The 23,213-nt window shown below is 35.0% G+C and overlaps 1 protein-coding gene across 2 annotated transcripts in view; it reads left to right on the top strand.

Moving 5' to 3' along the window:
• LOC133656232 (calcium/calmodulin-dependent protein kinase type II subunit gamma-like) overlaps positions 1-23,213 on the top strand; it is a 252,554-nt gene that overhangs the window by 134,985 nt on the left and 94,356 nt on the right. For both annotated transcript variants that reach the window (XM_062057166.1, XM_062057167.1), the window contains 3 exons: positions 1,775-1,819; positions 1,893-1,938; positions 2,103-2,183. In XM_062057166.1, the coding sequence (XP_061913150.1) occupies positions 1,775-1,819; positions 1,893-1,938; positions 2,103-2,183 (172 nt within the window). The remainder of the gene's footprint in view (positions 1-1,774; positions 1,820-1,892; positions 1,939-2,102; positions 2,184-23,213) is intronic.

The raw sequence follows: 23,213 nt of genomic DNA, 5'->3' as shown, positions 1-23,213 counted from the left end.
AGTCTGGGGGCTGTTAACCTAAACAAGTTCAAATGTCAGACTGAGTGTTACACACAAACATTGAAACATAGTCTGTTTACGTTACGACCTAAGGTAAGCGTGGTACGTATCCGTTAGTTCAGGGGTCACCAACGCGGTGCCCGCGGGCACCAGGTCGCCCGTAAGGACCAGATGAGTAGCCCGCTGGCCTGTTCTAAAAATAGCTCAAATAGCAGCACTTACCAGTGAGCTGCCTCTATTTTTTAAATTTTATTTATTTACTAGCAAGCTGGTCTCGCTTTGCCCGACATTTTTAAGAGAGACAAAACTCAAATAGAATTTGAAAATCCAAGAAAATATTTTAAAGACTTGGTCTTCACTTGTTTGAATAAATTCATGATTTTTTTTTACTTTGCTTCTTATAACATTCAGAAAGACAATTTTAGAGAAAAAATACAACCCCTAAAAATGATTTTAGGATTTTTAAACACATATACCTTAGTACCTTTTACCTTTTTAAATAATAATAATTTAACATGTTGTATGCTTGCATGTTCGAAATAAACTCAAACTCAACTCAACTCAACTCAAATTCCTCCCTCTTCTTTCCTGACAATTTAAACAAATGCTCAAGTAAATTATTTTTTTTTATTGTAAAGAATAATAAATACATTTTAATTTAATTCTTCATTTTAGCTTCTGTTTTTTCGACGAAGAATATTTGTGAAATATTTCTTCAAACTTATTATGATTCAAATTCAAAAAAAATATTCTGGCAAATCTAGAAAATCTGTAGAATCAAATTTAAATCTTATTTCAAAGTTTTGAATTTCTTTTAAAATTTTTGTTCTGGTAAATCTAGAAGAAATAATGATTTGTCTTTGTTAGAAATATAGCTTGGTCCAGTTTGTTGTATATTCTAACAAAGTGCAGATTGGATTTTAACCTATTTAAAACATGTCATCAAAATTCTAAAATTAATCTTAATCAGGAAAAATTACTGATGATGTTCCATAATTTATTTTTTAAATTTTTCCAAAAAGATTCGAATTAGCTAGTTTTTCTCTTATTTTTTTCGGTTGAATTTTGAATTTTAAAGAGTTGAAATTCATATTCAAATTCAAAAAAATTATTCTGGCAAATCTACAAAATCTGTAGAATCAAATTGAAATCTTATTTCAAAGTCTTTTGAATTTCTTTTAAAATTTTTGTTCTGGTAAATCTAGAAGAAATAATGATTTGTCTTTGTTAGAAATATAGCTTTGTCCAGTTTGTTATATATTCTAACAAAGTGCAGATTGGATTTTAACCTATTTAAAACATGTCATCAAAATTCTAAAATTAATCAGGAAAAATTACTAATGATGTACCATAAATTATTTTTTTAATTTTTTCAAAAAGATTCGAATTAACTAGTTTTTCTCTTCTTTTTTTCGGTTGAATTTTGAATTTTAAAGAGTCGAAATTGAAGATAAACTATGTTTCAAAATTGAATTGTCATTTTTTTTCGTGTTTTCTCCTCTTTTAAACCGTTCAATTAAGCGTAAATATCATTAATTATTAATAATAACATAGTTAAAGGTAAATTGAGCAAATTGGCTATTTCTGGCAATTTATTTAAGTGTGTATCAAACTGGTAGCCCTTCGCATTAATCAGTACCCAAGAAGTAGCTCTTGGTTTCAAAAAGGTTGGTGACCCCTGCGTTAGTTGCTGTCCGGTGGAAAGTTGGCCTACATAGAGACGTGCCGGTCCATGGTCTTGACAGCTTGTACCCACTGTTGTTTTGCCTTGCAGGAATCCCAAAGCACGGTGGTGCACAATCCTCCTGACGGCGTCAAGGTGAGAAGTGTTCGTCCTGTAAAAAAACGCTCCCACTCGTGACTAATTGTTTTATTGCCTCGGACGGCCGCAGGGGTCCACCGAGAGCAACGCCACCAACGACGAGGAGGAAATGAAAGGTAGGCAATGTGCTCCAGTCGTTTGGTTTCCCTTTCCCCCCCCCCGCTCTCGCCCGATATTCCCGACGCGGTGAGAGACCGCTGTGCGGAGAGACTCCGGCGTCTCTCATGACCATGTGGATGTTTGTACATGTTGTGCGTCTGGCTGCATTGTGTGTTTCTAGCGGACAGTACAGCGCTGAGTCAGAGCAGCGCCACCGAGGAGATGCCCCCACTTCTGCCCTCACCTCAAAGTTCACCTGCCAGTAAGTTTGTTTTTAACACTGGAAGCTATGCGGTGACCCCTCCTCACCCACCCCCGTGCCTGGCAAGGAGCTAACCACCCACCCTGACCGACACACACACCCCCCCACCCCCCACTTTTCCTCCTACTCCCACCTCAGCTTCCTGTCGTCACCAGCAGTCGTCTCACACCTTTTTCAGCCCCTCCTCACCTTGACCCCGCCAAGTTGCTGTGTTGAGTCCCTCATATTTTTATATTGATCACAGGGTTCTCACAAGACTTGCAATTCTCTGAAATGCTCGGGTTATATCTTGCACTTAGTCCTGGGCGATAAATTGATTTTATCGAAAAGTTCAAGTTTTTTTTGTTGCAAACTATTTTAAAAAAGTTTTTTTCCTCCTATTCCGGCTAATTTTCATTAAAATATTGGAGGCATTTTATCCTACAATTGGGCCTGGGCGATAAATTGATTTTATCGATAAGTTTGAGTTTTTTTGTTGTTGCAGACAATTTAAAAAAGGGTTTTAAATTGATTTTATTGATAAGGTTTTTTTCTTGTTGCAGACTATTTAAAAAAAAAAAAAAAATGTCCCTCCTTCTCCGGCTAATTTTTATTAAAATATTGGAGCCATTTTATCCTGCAATTAGGCCTGGGCGATAAATTGATAATTTTGTTGTTGTTGTTGCAGACGATTTTAAAAAAGTGTATTTTATTCCTGCTCCAGCTAATTTTTATTAAAATATTGGAGGCATTTTATCCTGCAATTAGGCCTGGGCATAAGTTTTTTTTTGTTGTTGTTGTTGCAGACGATTTAAAAAGGTGTATTTCTTCCTTCTCCGGCTAATTTTCAGTAAAATATTGAACACATTTTATCCTGCAATTGGGCCAGGGCGATACATTGATTTTATCAAAAAGTTTGAGTTTTTTTGTTGTTGCAGACAATTTAAAAAAGGGTTTTAAATTGATTTTATTGATATGTTTTTTTTGTTGTTGCAGACTATTTAAAAAATAGTTTTTTTCCCTCCTTCTCCGGCTAATTTTTATTAAAATATTGGAGCCATTTTATCCTGCAATTAGGCCTGGGCGATACATTTATAATTTTTTTGTTGTTGTTGTTGCAGACGATTTAAAAAAAGTGTATTTCTTCCTTCTCCAGCTAATTTTTATTAAAATATTGGAGGCATTTTATCCTGCAATTAGGCCTGGGCATATTTTTTTTTGCTGTTGTTGCAGACGATTTAAAAATTTTTTATTTATTCCTTATCTGGCTAATTTTCATTAAAATATTGGAGGCATTTTATCCTGCAATTAGGCCTGGGCATAAGTTGTTTTTTTTTTGTTGTTGTTGCAGACGATTTTAAAAAAGTGTATTTCTTCCTTCTCCGGCTAATTTTCATTAAAATATTGGAGGCATTTTATCCTACAATTGGGCCTGGGCGATAAATTGATTTTATCGATAAGTTTGAGTTTTTTTGTTGCAGACAATTTAAAAAAGGGTTTTAAATTGATTTAATTGATAATGTTTTTTTGTTGTTGCAGACTATTTAAAAAATAGTTTTTTTCCCTCCTTCTCCGGCTAATTTTTATTAAAATATTGGAGCCATTTTATCCTGCAATTAGGCCTGGGCGATACATTTATAATTTTTTTGTTGTTGTTGTTGTTGCAGACGATTTAAAAAAAAGTGTATTTCTTCCTTCTCCAGCTAATTTTTATTAAAATATTGGAGCCAATTTATCCTGCAATTAGGCCTGGGCATATTTTTTTTGTTGTTGTTGTTGCAGACGATTTAAAAATGTTTTATTTATTCCTTATCTGGCTAATTTTCATTAAAATATTGGAGGCATTTTATCCTGCAATTAGGCCTGGGCATAAGTTTGTTTGTTTTTGTTGTTGTTGCAGACTATTTAAAAAAAGTGTATTTCTTCCTTCTCCAGCTAATTTTCATTAAAATATTGGAGGCATTTTATGCTGCAATTGGGCCAGGGCGATACATTGATTTTATCGATAAGTTTGAGTTTTTTTGTTGTTGCAGACTATTTAAAAAATAGTTTTTTCCCCCTCCTTCTCCGGCTAATTTTTATTAAAATATTGGAGCCATTTTATCCAGCAATTAGACCTGGGCGATAAATTGATAATTTTTTTGTTGTTGTTGTTGCAGACGATTTAAAAAAAAAGTGTATTTCTTCCTTCTCCAGCTAATTTTTATTAAAATATTGGAGCAATTTTATCCTGCAATTAGGCCTGAGCATAAGTTTTGTTTTGTTGTTGTTGCAGACGATTTAAAAAAAAAGTGTATTTTATTCCTTCTCCAGCTAATTTTTATTAAAATATTGGAGGCATTTTATCCTGCAATTAGGCCTGGGCGATAAATTGATTTTTATCGACAAGTTCAAGTTTTTTTGTTGTTGTTGCAGGCCATTAAAAAAAAAACAAATTCCCCTCCTCCGGCTAATTTTTATTAAAATATTGGAGGCATTTTATCCTGCAATTAGGCCTGGGCGATTAATTGATAAGGTTTTTTTTGTTGTTGCAGACGATTTTAAAAAAGGGTATTTCTTCCTTCTCCAGTTAATTTTTATTAAAATATTGGAGGCATTTTATCCTGCAATTAGGCCTGGGCGACAAATTGATTTTATCGATAAGTTTGAGTCTTTTTGTTGCAGATGATTTTTTTTTTTAAAGTTTTTTTCCTCCTACTTTTTTATTAAAATATTGAAGGCATTTTATCCTGCAAGTAGGCCTGGGCGATAAATTGATTTTAATAATACGTTTTTTTGTTGTTGTTGTTGCAGACGATTTTAAAAGTTTTTAATTGATTTTATCAAGGTGTTTTTTTTTGTTGCAAACGATTTAAATAAAGTTTTTTTCCTCCTTCTCCGGCTAATTTTTATTAAAATATTGGAGGCATTTTATCCTGCAATTAGGCCTGGGCATGAGGTTTTTTTGTTGTTGTTGCAGACGATTTAAAAAAAAAAAAAAATTTAATAGATTTTATTGATAAGGTTTTTTGTTGTTGCAGACTATTTAAAAAAAGTATTTTTCCTCCTTCTCTGGCTAATTTTTATTGAAATATTGGAGGTATTTTATCCTGCAATTGGTCCTGGGCGATACATTTATTTTATCGATACTTTTTTTTGTTGTTGTTGCGGACGATTTAAAAAAAAAAAAGTTTTTTAATTGATTTTATTGATAAGGTTTTTTTCCTCCTTATCTGGCTAATTTTTATTGAAATATTGGAGGTATTTTATCCTGTATTTAGGCCTGGGCGATACATTTATTTTATCGATACGTTGTTGTTTTTTTTGTTGTTGTTGTTGTTGCAGGCTATTTTAAAAAAGATTTTAAATTGATTTTATCGATACATTTTTTGTTGGTTTTGGAGAACACATACAGTTGATTGACAGTTGTAATAGCCAATCAGATCACAAGTTGACTATAGCCTATCTAGGTAGCTTGATGTTAACTGCTATACGGCCACCCTCAGTGTGACCTGTATGGCTGTTGACCAAGTATGCCCTGCATTCACTTGCGTGTGTGAAAAGCCGTAGATATTATGTGACTGGGCCGGCACGCAAAGGCAGTGCCTTTAAGGCAGGGGTCACCAACCTTTTTGAAACCAAGAGCTACTTCTTGGGTACTGATTAATGCGAAGGGCTACCAGTTTGATACACACTTAAATAAATTGCCAGAAATAGCCAATTTGCTCAATTTACCTTTAACTCTATGTTATTATTAATAATTAATGATATTTACACTTAATTGAACGGTTTAAAAGAGGAGAAAACACAAAAAAAAAGACAATTACATTTTGAAACATAGTTTATCTTCAATTTCGACTCTTTGAAATTCAAAATTCAACCGAAAAAAAGAAGAGAAAAACTTAAAAAAAATAATTTATGGAACATCATTAGTAATTTTTCCTGATTAAGATTAATTTTAGAATTTTGATGACATGTTTTAAATAGGTTAAAATCCAATCTACACTTTGTTAGAATATATAACAAATTGGACCAAGCTATATTTCCAACAAAGACAAATCATTATTTCTTCTAGATTATCCAGAACAAAAATTTTAAAATAAATTCAAAAGACTTTGAAGTAAGATTTAAATTTGATTCTACAGATTTTCTAGATTTGCCAGAGCAATTTTTTTGAATTTTAATCATAAGTTTGAAGAAATATTTCACAAATATTCTTCGTCGAAAAAACAGAAGCTAAAATGAAGAATTAAATTAAAATGTATTTATTATTCTTTACAATAAAAATTAAAAAAATTACTTGAACATCGATTTAAATTGTCAGGAAAGAAGAGGAAGGAATTTAAAAGGTAAAAAGGTATATGTGTTTAAAAATCCTAAAATCATTTTTAAGGTTGTATTTTTTCCTCTAAAATTGTCTTTCTGAAAGTTATAAGAAGCAAAGTAAAAAAAATTATGAATTTATTTAAACAAGTGAAGACCAAGTCTTTAAAATATTTTCTTGGATTTTCAAATTCTATTTGAGTTTTGTCTCTCTTAAAATTAAAAATGTCAAGCAAAGCGAGACCAGCTTGCTAGTAAATAAATAAAATTAAAAAAATAGAGGCAGCTCACTGGTAAGTGCTGCTATTTGAGCTATTTTTAGAACAGGCCGGCGGGCTACTCATCTGGTCCTTACGGGCTACCTGGTGCCCGCGGGCACCGCGTTGGTGACCCCTGTTCTAAAGCCATACTTGCCAACCCTCACGAAACCGATACCGATAATTTCCGATATTACATTTTAAAGCATTTATCGGCCGATAACATCGGCAGTCCGATATTATCGGACATCTCTAATTGACATTCATACCGCAGTGGGAGTGGCACAAGGTGGGTGACGTGTCTTGCTCAAGGACACAACGGCAGTGATTAGGAAGGGTCCGTACCAGGAACCCCTTTTAAAGTTTCTGCACGAGCGAGTGGAAATGAGATTTAGCAAAAGCTGCACGAACCCTGTGATCAATATTGTAAGACTTAATGAAATATGAAACGACTTAAGGTCAAATGGACTAATAGCAAAGTAATCCACTTTGTAAACGGACTTAATGGTTATGAACCGTCGACTTAACGGTTCAAATGTGTCGAACTCTTCCTTCCATCAGCGTGGAAACACGACTAATAATTGGGTACGTCGCCTGATCCGTTCAGGCTGTGTCACCGTGTTCCCAAAAGCCGGTCACGAAATGTCATCGTGACCGAGTTGAACTCCAAACCTGAAAGGGGGGCGAGGAAAGACAATGTTTTAGAGCCCAACTAGTGAAGCCCCAGGAGAGTCTGGTCTCCATGCAGCCTGCAAGAGCCGAGGCACAAGCTGCGCTCCTTAACTAAAGAGCAATTCACGCCACGCACAAGTCATCAGGAAGCATCAAGTGTGTGTGTACGTGTGTGTGTGTGTGTGTACGTGTGTGTGATGACTGCATCCCCCCCCCTTGTGCTCCTAATGTGACAGCTCCAGCTGGACAAAGCCTGGCCGCCCTTCTTGCACCCAAACTGGCCTGACTGAGGAGCCTTTTCACTCCCTACTTTATCCCCACCAGCCCACTTTGCCTCTGCTACTCTCCATGCGTGTTTTCAGGCCACTCCGACTATGCTTTTTAAAACACTTTTAACCCCCCCCCCCCTTTTGAAAATTTAGATTTTATTTCATTTTTTTAAATGTGTGAAACTTTCAATCGCTGGGTTGCAGTCACGTGACTTAGAGGCGATGGTATACCACCGGGCCGCGGACCGATTGGTACCGGGCCGCGCAAGAAATTAAAAAAAATAAATAAATAAAATAATTTTTTTTTTTTTTTTTTTTAAATAAATCAACATAAAAAACACAATATATACATATTGTGTATGTGTATGTCAATATAGATCAATACAGTTTTTCATAAAGAAATACAATCATGCGTGCTTACGGACTGTATCCCTGCAGACTGTATTGATCTATATTGACATACACATACACAATATGTACATATTGTGTTTTTTATGTTGATTGAATTTAAAAAAATAAAAATAAATAAATAAATAGATCAATACAGTCTGCAGGGATACAGTCCGTAAGCACGCATGATTGTATTTCTTTATGAAAAAAAAAAAATAAAAAAAAAATCACCCCCCACCCCTCCACGGTTCGTGGGACAAATTTTCAAGCGTTGACCGGTCCCCAGCTACAAAAAAGTTGGGGACCACTGGTCTAGAGCAGTGGTTCTCAACCTTTTTTCAGTGATGTATCCCCCTGTGAACATTTTTTTAATTCAAGTACCCCCTAATCCAGGGGTGGGCAATTAATTTTTACCGGGGGCCGCATGAGCTACCCGAGCACTGCTGGAGGGCCACATCGACAATATTTCAATTAAATTTTGCTCAATATTATTTTTGATATATACCGTAAGATAAATAATAATTAATAATAGTAATACTTCAGCATAGTGTGTGTAACAGCATTCCATGACTAATATATATAAATTAACATTAATAATAGACAGTAAAATAAGCACACGTATGACTGAGGAGTCATAGTGTAACTTCGTGTGGTGTTTGAGTTGTCCGACTTTTTGTGTGGCCTTAAACGCACCAGTGGTTTAGTGCTATGCGTGTTGGTGACAGATGACAAGTTGGTTTTGGCCTGGTTTGTACGGCAGAAAATGACTAGTTTTTCGAGATAGAATTGTTTTACTCATGTTTTTGGTGTGGTTATGTCCGAATATAAACAGTTTTGTTCAATAAAGTGATCGATATAATTCCTGGCCTCGAAGCATCTCGATAGACGTTACAATAATTGAACGGTGTTCAATTGAACGGTGTTGACGAACACCGTTAGGGCCGCTTGTTGTCACTGTCACTCAAAGTTGCATTGCAAAATTACATAGAATAAATATGTTTATTTTGTTTATAATTCAGATGGGATTTCATTTGGTGCGCGGCATATATACTTGCTGTGCGCAGCGGATGCTTGAGCAGTGCGCAATTGCGCAGGCGCCCACCTTAGAGGGAACGTTGCTTTGCAGTCCATGTCTTGTTGAAAACACGCCATTCATCATCAACTTTTCTCTTTTTGGCGTCTCGGGTGTAAACCGTGCATCACTTGTCGCTGCATGTGCACCTTCACTCGCAGGTTACACACGGACACACGCCCATAAATAATACTTTTCAAAATAAAAGCAGCACAGTTGTATTGCGCGCAGGACATAGATGTTTTTTCATCTTTATTTTGTAATTGCAGTTGTTCACATTCACTCACAATCACGCATACGTCCACACGGAAGTAATACAAATAACGATTTTCAAAACAAAAGCAGCACCGTTGTATTGCACACTCGACATAGATACTTTTTAAAATTTATTTTGTAATTTATAATTGGCCTCACGCGGGCCGGATGCGGCCCGTGGGCCGCAGAATGCCCAGGTCTGATATAGATCAATACAGTTTTTCATGAAGAAATACAATCATGCGTGCTTACGGACTGTATCCCTGCAGACTGTATTGATCTATATCAGGGGTGTCAAACTAATTTTAGATCGGGGGGCCACATGGAGAAAAATCTACTCCCAAGTGGGCCGGACTGGTAAAATCACGGCACGATAACATAAAAATAAAGACAACTTCAGATTGTTGTCTTTGTTTGAAAATAGAACAAGCACATTCTAAAAATGTACAAATCATAATGTTGTTGGGTTTTTTACACTTACATGTTGCGGTTAATAGTATTCTATCTTTATTCAAATTACAGTTTGTTATTTATGTAGTTTGATCATTTTCCACGACTGATGTACTTAAACATTCTGTGGTTTATTTTGTACATATGTAGCATCATCTACAAAGATACAAAGAATTGCCATTGCGACATCCAGTGGACACATTTAGAACAGCTGTTTCTTTCATTCAAAAATTTCAGATTAATTTTTATACTAAGTAAAATCATCCCGCGGGCCGGATAAAACCTGTTCGCGGGCCCGATCCGGCCCTCAGGCCGTACGTTTGACACCCCTGATCTATATTGACATACACATACACAATATGTACAGTATATATTGTGTTTTTTATGTTGATTGAATTTAAAAAAATAGATCAATACGGTCTGCAGGGATACAGTCCGTAAGCACGCATGATTGTATTTCTTTATGAAAAAAAAATAAAATAAAAAATCACCCCCCACCCCTCCACGGTCCGTGGGACAAATTTTCAAGCGTTGACCGGTCCCCAGCTACAAAAAAGTTGGGAACCACTGGTCTAGAGCAGTGGTTCTCAACCTTTTTTCAGTGATGTACCCCCCTGTGAACATTTTTTTAATTCAAGTACCCCCTAATCAGAGCCAAGCATTTTTGGTTGGAAAAAAGTCGAATACAGCACTATGTCATCAGTTTCTGATTTATTCAATTGTATAACTTTTCATTGCTCATTTGTAGTGATCTTTCTTGAACTATTTGGAAAAAAATATATAAAAATAACTAAAAACTTGTTGAAAAATAAACAAGTGATTCAATTATAAATAAAGATTTCTACACATAGAAGTAATCATCAACTTAAAGTGCCCTCTTTGGGGATTGTAATAGAGATCCATCTGGAGTCATGAACTTCATTCTAAACATTTATTTTGTTGAAGTATTATTCAATAAATATATTTATAAAGGATTTTTGAATTGTTGCTATTTTTTAGATTATTTTAAAAAAAATCTCACGTACCCCTTGGCATACCTTCTTTTTTTTTTTTTTTTTTTAAATGTCCTGCCCAGCTTCTCAGGCAAAAGTAGATGTAGATGCCCATATCGGCTGTTCAGATTTACTTTACAAAAGAGAAGTGTACTTGGCAAGTACCCCCAGGGGTACGCGTACCCCCATTTGAGAACCACTGGTCTAGAGCAGGCCTGGGCAATTATTTTGACTCGGGGGGCCACATTTAGAGAAAAAAATGTGTTTGTTGGGCCGGTATATCTACACTACCGTTCAAAAGTTTGGGGTCACATTAAAATATCCTTATTTTTCAATGAAGATAACTTTAAACTAGTCTTAACTTTAAAGAAATACACTCTATACATTGCTAATGTGGTAAATGACTATTCTAGCTGCAAATGTCTGGTTTTTGGTGCAATATCTACATAGGTGTATAGAGGCCCATTTCCAGCAACTATCACTCCAGTGTTCTAATGGTACAATGTGTTTGCTCATTGGCTCAGCAGGCTAATTGATGATTAGAAAACCCTTGTGCAATCATGTTCACACATCTGAAAACAGTTTAGCTCGTTACAGAAGCTACAAAACTGATTGATTGATTGATTGATTGAGACTTTTATTAGTAGGTTGCACAGTGAAGTACATATTCCGTACAATTGACCACTAAATGGTAACACCCGAATAAGTTTTTCAACTTGTTTAAGTCGGGGTCCACTTAAATTGATTCATGATACAGATATATACTATCAGATATACTATCATCATAATACAGTCATCACACAAGATAATCACATTGAATTATTTACATTATTTACAATCAGGGGTGTGGAGGGTGGTGGGGGGGTATGGACATCAAGTAGTGGACATAGAGAGAGAGAGAGATAGGCATAAGAAAAAGAAAAAGAATCTGCATTTGATTGTTTACATTTGATTATTAGCAATCCGGGGAGGGTGTTAGTTTAGGGTTGTAGCTGCCTGGAGGTGAACTTTTATTGCGGTTTTGAAGGAGGATAGAGACGCCCTTTCTTTTATACCTGTTGGGAGCGCATTCCACATTGATGTGGCATAGAAAGACCTTCCTTTGAGCAGATTGAGTTTCTGGAGCGTCACATTTGTGGGGTCAATTAAACGCTCAAAATGGCCAGAAAAAGAGAACTTTCATCTGAAACGCGACAGTCTATTCTTGTTCTTAGAAAATAAGGCTCAAACACAAAATTGTTTGGGTGACCCCAAACTTTTGAACGGTAGTGTATTTTTAGGAACACTAATACAAAACCTCACAATAATGTCTGATTGAATGCTAAAAAACGTTTTGACAGACCGCCTTAAAAAACGTAATGGAATTTTAGATTTTTGTATGAAGGATAAAACACTGAATATTGACAAAATATGAATGTCGACATATTTTACAACCAATTGAAATGCAACAAACAGTGAAATATGAACGCGAAGGGTACAAAATAAACCCACCTACAATCCAGGCATGTGATTTTTCCGTCTATAGTCGGAATTCCGTCTTTTTTTATCTCGGGGGGAAAAAAAAAAATTATCTCCCGTTTTTTTTACCGACCCTAAATCAAGATTTCATTTTGCTTCGTTCAAATAAAATACCCCTCATTTTTGTATTTTTTTTTGTTCTTGTTTTTGAACACAGACTTTTTTTCTCTTTTTTTTTTGCAGTGTTGAACTTGCCAGCATTTGCACCTTAATTGTGGCGCGGACCAAGCCTGGTTGCTCGGTTGCTAGGCAGAATTCATAGGATTATGATAAAATGATGAAACAATGATTTTTCCAGGCTTTCCGTCATTTTTTTTTCTTCTTCCATTTATCATCGTGGGTGTTGCCTTTTCTGGGGACTTTGTTCGTGTTTCCCCACTCAGAGGTTCCTAGTGCAACACGCTGCCTTTTTTTTCCATATCGGCTTCCACCCTGTTTTAAAGATCTCTTATTTCACTTCTCCGAGGTCCCTCTCCTTGCTAATCCCATCCGCTCTTGATCTCTTGTCAGACCCACCTGCACCAACCGTCTTGTCTTAAACGTGGAGCGCCCCCGCCCTCTAGCAGCAGGCGCGTTAAATGTGAGCGTTAGCCGCCGCGAGCATTAAGAGCCTGGCGAACAGGGCCAGCAGTTACATGACATCCACAGCGTCATAATCAGGGCTGCACTCATCCCGCTTCCAGCTGCCATCCTGGTGTGCGTGTGTGCGTGTGTGCGTGTGTGCGTGTGTGCGTGTGTGCGTGTGTGCGTGTGTGTGTGTGTGTGTGTGTGTGTGTGTGTGTGTGTGTGTGTGTGTGTGTGTGTGTGTGTGTGTGTGTGTGTGTGTGTGTGTGTGTGTGTGTGTGTGTGTGTGTGTGTTCTGGCAATGCTTACTTAAAGGCCTACTGAAATGAATTTTTTTTATTTAAACAGGGATAGCAGATCTATTCTATGTGTCATACTTGATCATTTCGCGATATTGCCATATTTTTGCTGAAAGGATTTAGTATAGAACGACGACGATAAAGATTGCAACTTTTGGTATCTGATTAAAAAAAAAAGGCTTGCCCCTACCGGAAGTAGCGTGACGTAGTCAGTTGAACATATACGCAAAGTTCCCTATTGTTTACAGTGATGGCCGCATGAAGTGAGAGAGATTCGGACCGAGAAAGCGACGATTTCCCCGTTAATTTGAGCGAGGATGAAAGATTTGTGGATGAGGAAAGTGAGAGTGAAGGACTAGAGGGCAGTGGAAGCGATTCAGATAGGGAAGATGCTGTGAGAGCCGGGGGTGACCTGATATTCAGCTGGGAATGACTACAACAGTAAATAAACACAAGACATATATATACTCTATTAGCCACAACACAACCAGGCTTATATTTAATATGCCACAAATTAATCCTGCATAAAAACACCTGCGTGTTTGTTATGCTAGCTCCTAGCTCCTCTGCTAGCTCCTAGCTCCATAGAACACGCCAATACAATTCAAACACCTGATCAACACACACAATCACTCAGCCCAAAAGACCGTTCAACTAACCCAAGGTTCATAAAGCTTATATATTTTTAAAAAGTTACGTACGTGACGCGCACGTACGGAACGGTACGTGTTATGCTAGCTCCTAGCTCCTCTGCTAGCTCCTAGCTCCATAGAACACGCCAATACAATTCAAACACATGATCAACACACACAATCACTCAGCCCAAAAGACCGTTCACCTAACCCAAGGTTCATAAAGCTTATATATTTTAAAAAAGTTACGTACATACGCAAAAAAAAGCCAAAGCTGCATACTCACAGTAGCACGTCTGCGTCTTTGTCATCCAAATCAAAGTAATCCTGGTAAGAGTCTGTGTTGTCCCAGTTCTCTACAGGCGTCTGTGTATCCAAGTCAAAAGTCCTCCTGGTTAGAGTCTCTGTTATCCGAGTTCTTCCATCTTGACTGCATCTTTCGGGAATGTAAACAAAGAAGCGCCGGCTGTGTACTGTTGTGGCTGACTACGTTCGAAAAATACGTCCATTTCGCACCGACAACTTTCTTCTTTGCTTGCTCAGCTTCCTTCTCCATAATGCAATGAACATGATTGCAACAGATTCACGAACACAGATGTCCAGAATACTGTGGAATTATGAAATGAAAACAGAGCTTTTTCGTATTGGCTTCAATGTGGAAGGCATACCCGTGTTCGCCGGGCTACGTCACGCGCATACGTCATCCTCAGAGGCGTTTCGAACCGGAAGTTTAGCGGCAAATTTAAAATGTCACTTTATAAGTTAACCCGGCCGTATTGGCATGTGTTATGATGTTAAGATTTCATCATTGATATATAAACTATCAGACTGCGTGGTCGCTAGTAGTGGCTTTCAGTAGGCCTTTAATGGGGACATCGCTCTGTTTACACAGTCACCTTTAGAGGACCTCTGACGGTATGGGGACAAAAAAAACAGGTTCCCTAAAGGGAAACCTTTTTAAATTATAGTCAGATCCATTCTGAAGATGCACTGCAAAAACTGAAATCTAAGTAAGATTAAATATCTCAAATAATAATAATATTTGCTTATTTTCTGTTTGATAAGATAATTATTCTCACTTATGCTAGGTTCACACCAACGGCGCTTTAAAGCGGCATGCAAAGCGCCGTCAAAGCGTAACAAAGCCTGATTAAAGCGTGAGGGTCCTAATGGATCGTGGGAAAGCTTGTAGTGAAGTTCGCCAAAAATTTTTAAACGGTTTAAAAAAATTCTGCGCTCTGTCAAGAATGGAATAAAGCGCCGAGAGCGTATCAAAGCGTGACAAAGCTCAGCAGAGCTTGACTCAAAGCGTAGGAAAGCTTAACAGATCTTGGTTCAAAGCGCAATAGGAAGTGACTGTGATATTGACGAGTGACATTGAAACTTTTATGTAAAACCAACACAGGATTACAAATCCATTCTCTTTTGCATCATTGCCTTTTTTTATATGATGATCATTGTTCAATCCCACAGCCCAAAGTACCGTTCACCTCCGCAAAGTTCATACAGCACATATATTTCCCCAAAGTTACGTACGTGACATGCACATAGCGGCACGCACGTACGGGCAAGCTATCAAATGTTTGGAAGCCGCAGCTGCGTACTCACGGTAGCGCGTATCCAACTCAAAGTCCTCCTGGTAAGAGTCTCTGTTGTCCCAGTTCTCCACAGGCCAATGGTAAAGCTTGACTGTCATCGTTCGGGAATGTAAACAATGAAACACCGGCTGCGACGCAGCCGCTACGTGGTTGTGTTGCTGCAGCCGGCCGCTAATACACCGCTTCCCCCCTACAGCTTTCTTCTTTGCTGTCTCCGTTGTTCATTAAACAAATTGCAAAAGATTCACCGACACAGATGTCCAGAATACTGTGGAACTTTGCGATGAAAACAGACGACTAACAGACTAACATAAAATCTGCTTAGTGAGAAGAATGATCTTATCAGACAGAAAATGAGCAAATATCACCCTTATTTGAGATATTTAATCTGACTTAGATTTCAGTTTTTGCAGTGTATATAGCAGGGGTCACCAACCTTTTTGAAAGCAAGAGCTACTTCTTGGGTACTGATTAATGCGAAGGGCTACCAGTTTGATACACACTTAAATAAATTGCCAGAAATAGCCAATTTGCTCAATTTACCTTTAACTCTATGTTATTATTAATAATTAATGATATTTACACTTAATTGAACGGTTTAAAAGAGGAGAAAACACGAAAAAAAAGACAATTACATTTTGAAACATAGTTTATCTTCAATTTCGACTCTTTAAAATTCAAAATTCAACCGAAAAAAAGAAGAGAAAAACTTTTAAAAAATAATTTATGGAACATCATTAGAAATTTTTCCTGATTAAGATTAATTTTAGAATTTTGATGACCTGTTTTAAATAGGTTAAAATCCAATCTACACTTTGTTAGAATATATAACAAATTGGACCAAGCTATATTTCCAACAAATACAAATAATTATTTCTTCTAGATTATCCAGAACAAAAATTTAAAATAAATTCAAAAGACTTTGAAGTAAGATTTAAATTTGATTCTACAGATTTTCTAGATTTGCCAGAACAATTTTTTTGAATTTTAATCATAAGTTTGAAGAAATATTTCACAAATATTCTTCGTCGAAAAAACAGAAGCTAAAATGAAGAATTAAATTAAAATGTATTTATTATTCTTTACAATAAAAAAAAAAAAAAATTACTTGAACATCGATTTAAATTGTCAGGAAAGAAGAGGAAGGAATTTAAAAGGTATATGTGTTTAAAAATCCTAAAATCATTTTTAAGGTTGTATTTTTTCCTCTAAAATTGTCTTTCTGAAAGTTATAAGAAGCAAAGTAAAAAAAATAATGAATTTATTTAAACAAGTGAAGACCAAGTCTTTAAAATATTTTCTTGGATTTTCAAATTCTATTTGAGTTTTGTCTCTCTTAGAATTAAAAATGTCAAGCAAAGCGAGACCAGCTTGCTAGTAAATAAATAAAATGTAAAAAAAATAGAGGCAGCTCACTGGTAAGTGCTGCTATTTGAGCTATTTTTAGAACAGGCCGCGGGGCTACTCATCTGGTCCGTACGGGCTACCTGGTGCCCGCGGGCACCCGCGTTGGTGACCCCTGGTATAGAGGGTGGTCCGTGTGCGTGTGCGTGTGTGTGTGTGGTCACCCCCGCATGCTCTTGGTGTTTTTGTTTCAGCTCCTGCGTCTCTTTTGGTTTCACCTTAAACAGCATGACGTGTCGTCTATCACCATTCCCATCCATCTTCAATCCGTCTCCATGCATGTGTGTGTGTGTGTGTGTGTGTGTGTGTGTGTGTGTGTGTGTGTGTGTGTGTGTGTGTGTGTGTGTGTGTGTTGACCATTCCGTTGTGTGTTTCAGTACCACCGCATGACGCAAAGCGCATGGCTTGGAAGAGCACGGGCGACAACAGCTCCTGCACCGACTCTGAGGTGTCGCAGGCCTGCGCCGCCCGTTGCGGGCCACTCTGTCACCGCTAAAAGCAAGGATAAGCCGAGTAAGAGCACGTCCACACTAACCCCACCCTGCTTCACCGCCCCCTGCTGGCCACCGCTGCCTACTGTTGCTCGCTCTGCTGGTCCAATAAGCTCCCTTTTGGTTCCACGCTAATCTGGTTGTTAACATACTGTCACCGTCGGTGTCATGTAGGTCTGGGTTCTTTGACGTTAGGGGTGTCCAAACTTTTTCCACTAAAAATCAAAGCATGTGTGGGCCATTTTTGATATTTTTTCCATTTTCAAACCCGATACAGTATTTAGATTTTAGTCACGCTTCAGGGCTCCCCTCAAGTTTGGTCCCAGGGACCTGAAAGGGTCTCAGTCATAATAGTAAAAAAAAAAAAAAAAAAAAGTAATATATATATATATATTTTTTGTCAATGCTTAAATCTCTAAATCACCTTCACATCTGTCGCTAAAAATTGTTCTGGTTTTTGTTTTGTTTCATGCCCTTTTTGTTGCAGAAAACTCTGTTTAATGGCAAAATCACAAATATTTCCCCCCCCCACCAAAAAAAATTCTAAGTGCAATGTTTGATGTGAAATTATTGGAGCCTTAAATATGTTTGTAATTCATAACATTGATTTTGATTCATTATTTTTGAAACAAAGACGGTGTTTTTTTTTTTTAAAAATGGAAAAAAATCCTACTAAAATGATGAGGAATCCAGAGGGGGCCCCACTCCTAAATGTTGGAAAGAAGTGCTAAATTATTTATTTTTTTAATTTCGACGCCTAAATCTCTACATCACAGGTGTCAAACTCAAGGCCCGGGGGCCCGGTTCTGGCCCGCCACATAAATTGATGTGGCCTGCAAAAGCCTGGAAAAAATGGGTTTCAATAAAATACCTTTTCTTTTTTTTCTTTTTTTCTGTTTTTTTACTAAATTCATTCGTTCTTTCAATTTTGACAGAAAAAAAAATGCATATTTTAAACTTTAATATTATCCGATTTATGGCAAAATCACAAATATTTTCCCCCCACCAAAAAAAATTCTAAGTGCAATATTTGATGTGAAATTATTGGAGCCTTAAATATGTTAGTCATTCATAACATTGATTTTGATTCATTATTTTTGAAACAAAGACGGTGTTTTTAAAAAAAAAAAAAAAAAAAAATCCTACTAAAATGATGAGGAATCCAGAGGGGGCCCCACTCCTAAATGTTGGAAAGAAGTGCTAAATTATTTATTTTTTTAATTTCGACGCCTAAATCTCCACATCACAGGTGTCAAACTCAAGGCCCGGGGGCCCAGTTCTGGCCCGCCACATAAATTGATGTGGCCTGGAAAAAATGGGTTTCAATAAAATACCTTTTCTTTTTTTCTTTTTTTTACTAAATTCATTCGTTCTTTCAATTTTGACAGAAAAAAAATGCATATTTTAAACTTTAATGTTATCCGATTTATGGCAAAATCACAAATATTTTCCCCCCACCAAAAAAAATTCTAAGTGCAATATTTGATGTGAAATTATTGGAGCCTTAAATATGTTAGTCATTCATAACATTGATTTTGATTCATTATTATTATTTGAGAAAAGACGGTGTTTTAAAAAAAAGTTTAAAATAATCTACTAAAATGATCAGGAATCCAAAAGGGCCCCCCCCCCTCATAAATGTTGGAAAGAAGTCCTAAATTATTATTATTATGCATATTTTAAACTTTAATATTATTCGATCATGCCAATTATACACTGTATTGCAAAAGTATTTTTGTGAGATAAAAACAAATAGTTAAATATCTGCTTGTCACCTTTATTTACGATTTTAAAGAAAGTTGTACATAAAAAAAATCAAATGCATGTGCATTTAGATTACCGTATTTTTCGGAGTATAAATCGCACCAGCCGAAAATGCATAATAAAGAAGGAAAAAAACATAAGTCGCACTGGAGTATAAGTCGCATTTTTGGGGAAATGTATTTGATAAAAGCCAACACCAAGAATAGACATTTAAAAGGCAATTTAAAATAAATAAAGAATAGTGACCAACAGGCTGAATAAGTGTACGTTATATGAGGCATAAATAACCAACTGAGAACGTGCCTGGTATGTTAACGTAACATATTATGGTAATAGTCATTCAAATAACTATAACATATAGAACATGCTATACGTTTACCAAACAATCTGTCACTCCTAATCGCTAAATCCCATGAAATCTTATACGTCTAGTCTCTTACGTGAATGAGATAAATAATATTTGATATTTTACGCTAATGTGTTAATAATTTCACACATAAGTCAAACTATGAAAAAAACTGCGACTTAGAGTCCAAAAAATACGGTATATATTTTTTTGTCAATGCTTAAATCTCTAAATCACCTTCAGATCTGTCGATAAAAAAAAAAGTTTTGTTTTTGTTTTGTTTCATGCCCTTTTTGTTGCAGAAAACCCTGTTTTATGGCAAAATCACAAATATTTCCCCCCCACCAAAAAAAATTCAAAGTGAATCAGTATTTGATGTGAAATTATTGGAGCCTTAATATGTTTGTAATTCATAACATTGATTTTGATTCATTATTTTTGGAGCAAAGACGGCGTTTAAAAATTTTTTTTTTTTTAAATCCTACTAAAATGACCATGTGTCCAAAAGGCCCCACTATTGGAAATAAGTCCTAAATTATATATTTTTTTTAATTTTCAATGCTTCAATCTCTATATCAACTTCAGATCTCTCTGTCCATTATAAGTTGGTGTTGTTTTTGTTTGCTTTATGCCCTTTTTGTCATTAAAAACGTATTTTTTATTGCATACACACTGATTACCCCCCCAAAAAATATTCAAAGTGCAATATTTGATATTATATTATTGGAGCCTTAAATAAGTTAGTAATTTATAACGTTGTTTTGATTCATTATTACTTTTTAAACAAAGACTGTTGTTTTTTTGTTTTTGAAATCCTACTAAAATGATCAGAAATCCAAAAGGGCCCTACTCATAAGGGTTGGAAAGAAGTCTTTATTTTTTTTTATTTTTTTTCAACCCCTAAGTGTTCTACATCAACTTCAGATCTCTTTGTCCATTATACGTTTTTTTTTTTTTCTTTGTTTGCTTTATGCCCTTTTTGTCATGAAAAATATGTTATGGCAAACACACAAATTCAAAATGCAATATTTGATGTGAAATTATTGAAGCCTTAAATAGGTCAATAATTCATACATTCATTTTGATTCATTATTATTATTTGAGCAAAGACACTTTAAAAAAAAAAAAAATCCTACTATCCAATCCACTTTATATATATAGCACATTTACACAACAAGAATGTTTCCAAAGTGCTGCACAGCCATGTTAAAAACAATATTAAAAACGATATTAAAAACAATATTATGCTACACCAATGACTGAATAAAAATAATTAATTCATAACATTGATTTGATTCATTATTATTTGAGCAAAGACAGTTTAAAAAAAAATAAAAATTCTACTAAAATGATGAGGAGTCGTACATTTTTATTTTTTTTTTCAATGCCTAAATCTCTACATCAACTTCTGATCCCTCTGTCCTTTATAAGTTGGTGTTGTTTTTTACTTTATGACCTTTTTGTCATTAAAAACATATTTGTATGGCAAACACTCTGGTCCCACCCCCCGAAAAATTCCAAGTGCAATATTTGATGTGAAATTATTGAAACCTTTTTTTTTTTTTTTTTTTTTTTTTTTTTATTCAAAAGGCCCCCACTTAAGTGTTGGAAAGAAGTCTTAAATTATTATTTATTTTTTATTTTTAGATCTCTGTCCATTATACGTTGTTTTTGTTTGTTTGTTTGCGTTATGCCCTTTTTGTCATTAAAACTTTTTTTTTCCCAAAAAAAAATATTTTTTAGTGGAATATTTGACGTGATGTAATTGCAGCCTTTAATAGGTCAATAATTCATAACATTGATTTTGATTCATTATTATTATTTGAGCAAAGACACTTTAAAAAAAAAAAAAAATTCTACTAAAATGATCAGGAGTCGTACTTTTTTTTTTTTTTCAATGCCTAAATCTCTACATCAACTTCAGATCTCTCTGTCCATTATAAGTTGGTGTTGTTTTTTACTTTATGACCTTTTTGTCATTAAAAACATATTTGTATGGCAAACACTCTGGTCCCACCCCCCAAAAAAAATTCCAAGTGCAATATTTGATGTGAAATTATTGAAACCTTTTTTTTTATATATATAATTCAAAAGGCCCCCACTTAAGTGTTGGAAAGAAGTCTTAAATTATTTTTATTTTTTTATTTTTAGATCTCTGTCCATTATAAGTTGTTTTTGTTTGTTTGTTTGCTTTATGCCCTTTTTGTCATTAAAACTTTTTTTTTCCCCAAAAAAAATATTTTTTAGTGGCATATTTGACTTGATGTAATTGCAGCCTTTAATAGGTCAATAAATCATAACATTGATTTTGATTCATTATTATTATTTGAGCAAAGACACTTTAAAAAAAAAATCCTACTAAAATGATCAGGAGTCCAAAAGGGCCCCACTCATAAGTGTTGGAAATAATTCAATGCCTAAATCTCTACATCAACTGGTGTTGTTGTTTGCTTTATGCCCTTTTTGTCATTAAAAACATATATTTTTATGGCAAACACACTGGTTCCCCCCAAAAAAAATCATTAAAAGTGCAATAATTTATGTGAAATTATTGAAGCCTTTTTTTATTTTATTTTTTATTCAAAAGGCCCCCACTTATAAGTGTTGGAAAGAAGTCTTAAATTATTAAATTTATTTTCAGATCTCTCTGTCCATTATATGTTGTTTTTGATTGTTTGTTTGCTTTATGCCCTTTTTGTCATTAAAACTTTTTTTTTTCCCAAAAAAAAAAATTTTTTAGTGGAATATTTGACGTGATGTAATTGCAGCCTTTAATAGGTCAATAATTCATAACATTGATTTTGATTCATTATTATTATTTGAGCAAAGACACTTAAAAAAAAAAAAAAAAAATTCTACTAAAATGATCAGGAGTCCTACATTTTTTTTTTTTTTTTCAATGCCTAAATCTCTACATCAACTTCTGATCCCTCTGTCCATTATAAGTTGTTGTTGTTTTTTACTTTATGACCTTTTTGTCATTAAAAACATATTTGTATGACAAACACTCTGGTCCCACCCCCCGAAAAAAATTCCAAGTGCAATATTTGATGTGAAATTATTGAAACCTTTTTTTTTTTATTATTTTATTTTTTTTTATAATTCAAAAGGCCCCCACTTAAGTGTTGGAAAGAAGTCTTAAATTATTTTTATTTTTTTATTTTTAGATCTCTGTCCATTATACGTTGTTTTTGTTTGTTTGTTTGCTTTATGCCCTTTTTGTCATTAAAACTTTTTTTTTCCCCCAAAAAAATATTTTTAGTGGAATACTTGACGTGATGTAATTGCAGCCTTTAATAGGTCAATAATTCATAACATTGATTTTGATTCATTATTATTATTTGAGCAAAGACACTTTAAAAAATTTTTAAAAAATTCTACAAAATGATCAGGAGTCGTACTTTTTTTTTTTTTTTTTCAATGCCTAAATCTCTACATCAACTTCTGATCTCTCTGTCCTTTATAAGTTGGTGTTGTTTTTTACTTTATGACCTTTTTGTCATTAAAAACATATTTGTATGGCAAACACTCTGTTCCCACCCCCCAAAAAAAATTCCAAGTGCAATATTTGATGTGAAATTATTGAAACCTTTTTTTTTTTTTTTTATATAATTCAAAAGGCCTCCACTTAAGTGTTGGAAAGAAGTCTTAAATTATTTTTATTTTTTTATTTTTAGATCTCTGTCCATTATAAGTTGTTTTGTTTGTTTGTTGGCTTTATGCCCTTTTTGTCATTAAAACTTTTTTTTTCCCCCAAAAAAAATATTTTTTAGTGG

This window comes from Entelurus aequoreus, linkage group LG08 (genome assembly GCF_033978785.1).
Source record: "Entelurus aequoreus isolate RoL-2023_Sb linkage group LG08, RoL_Eaeq_v1.1, whole genome shotgun sequence".
In the NCBI taxonomy this organism is placed as follows: Eukaryota; Metazoa; Chordata; class Actinopteri; order Syngnathiformes; family Syngnathidae; genus Entelurus; species Entelurus aequoreus.
Note: the sequence above shows the minus strand (reverse complement) of the source record. Positions and strands in the feature narration are given on the sequence as shown.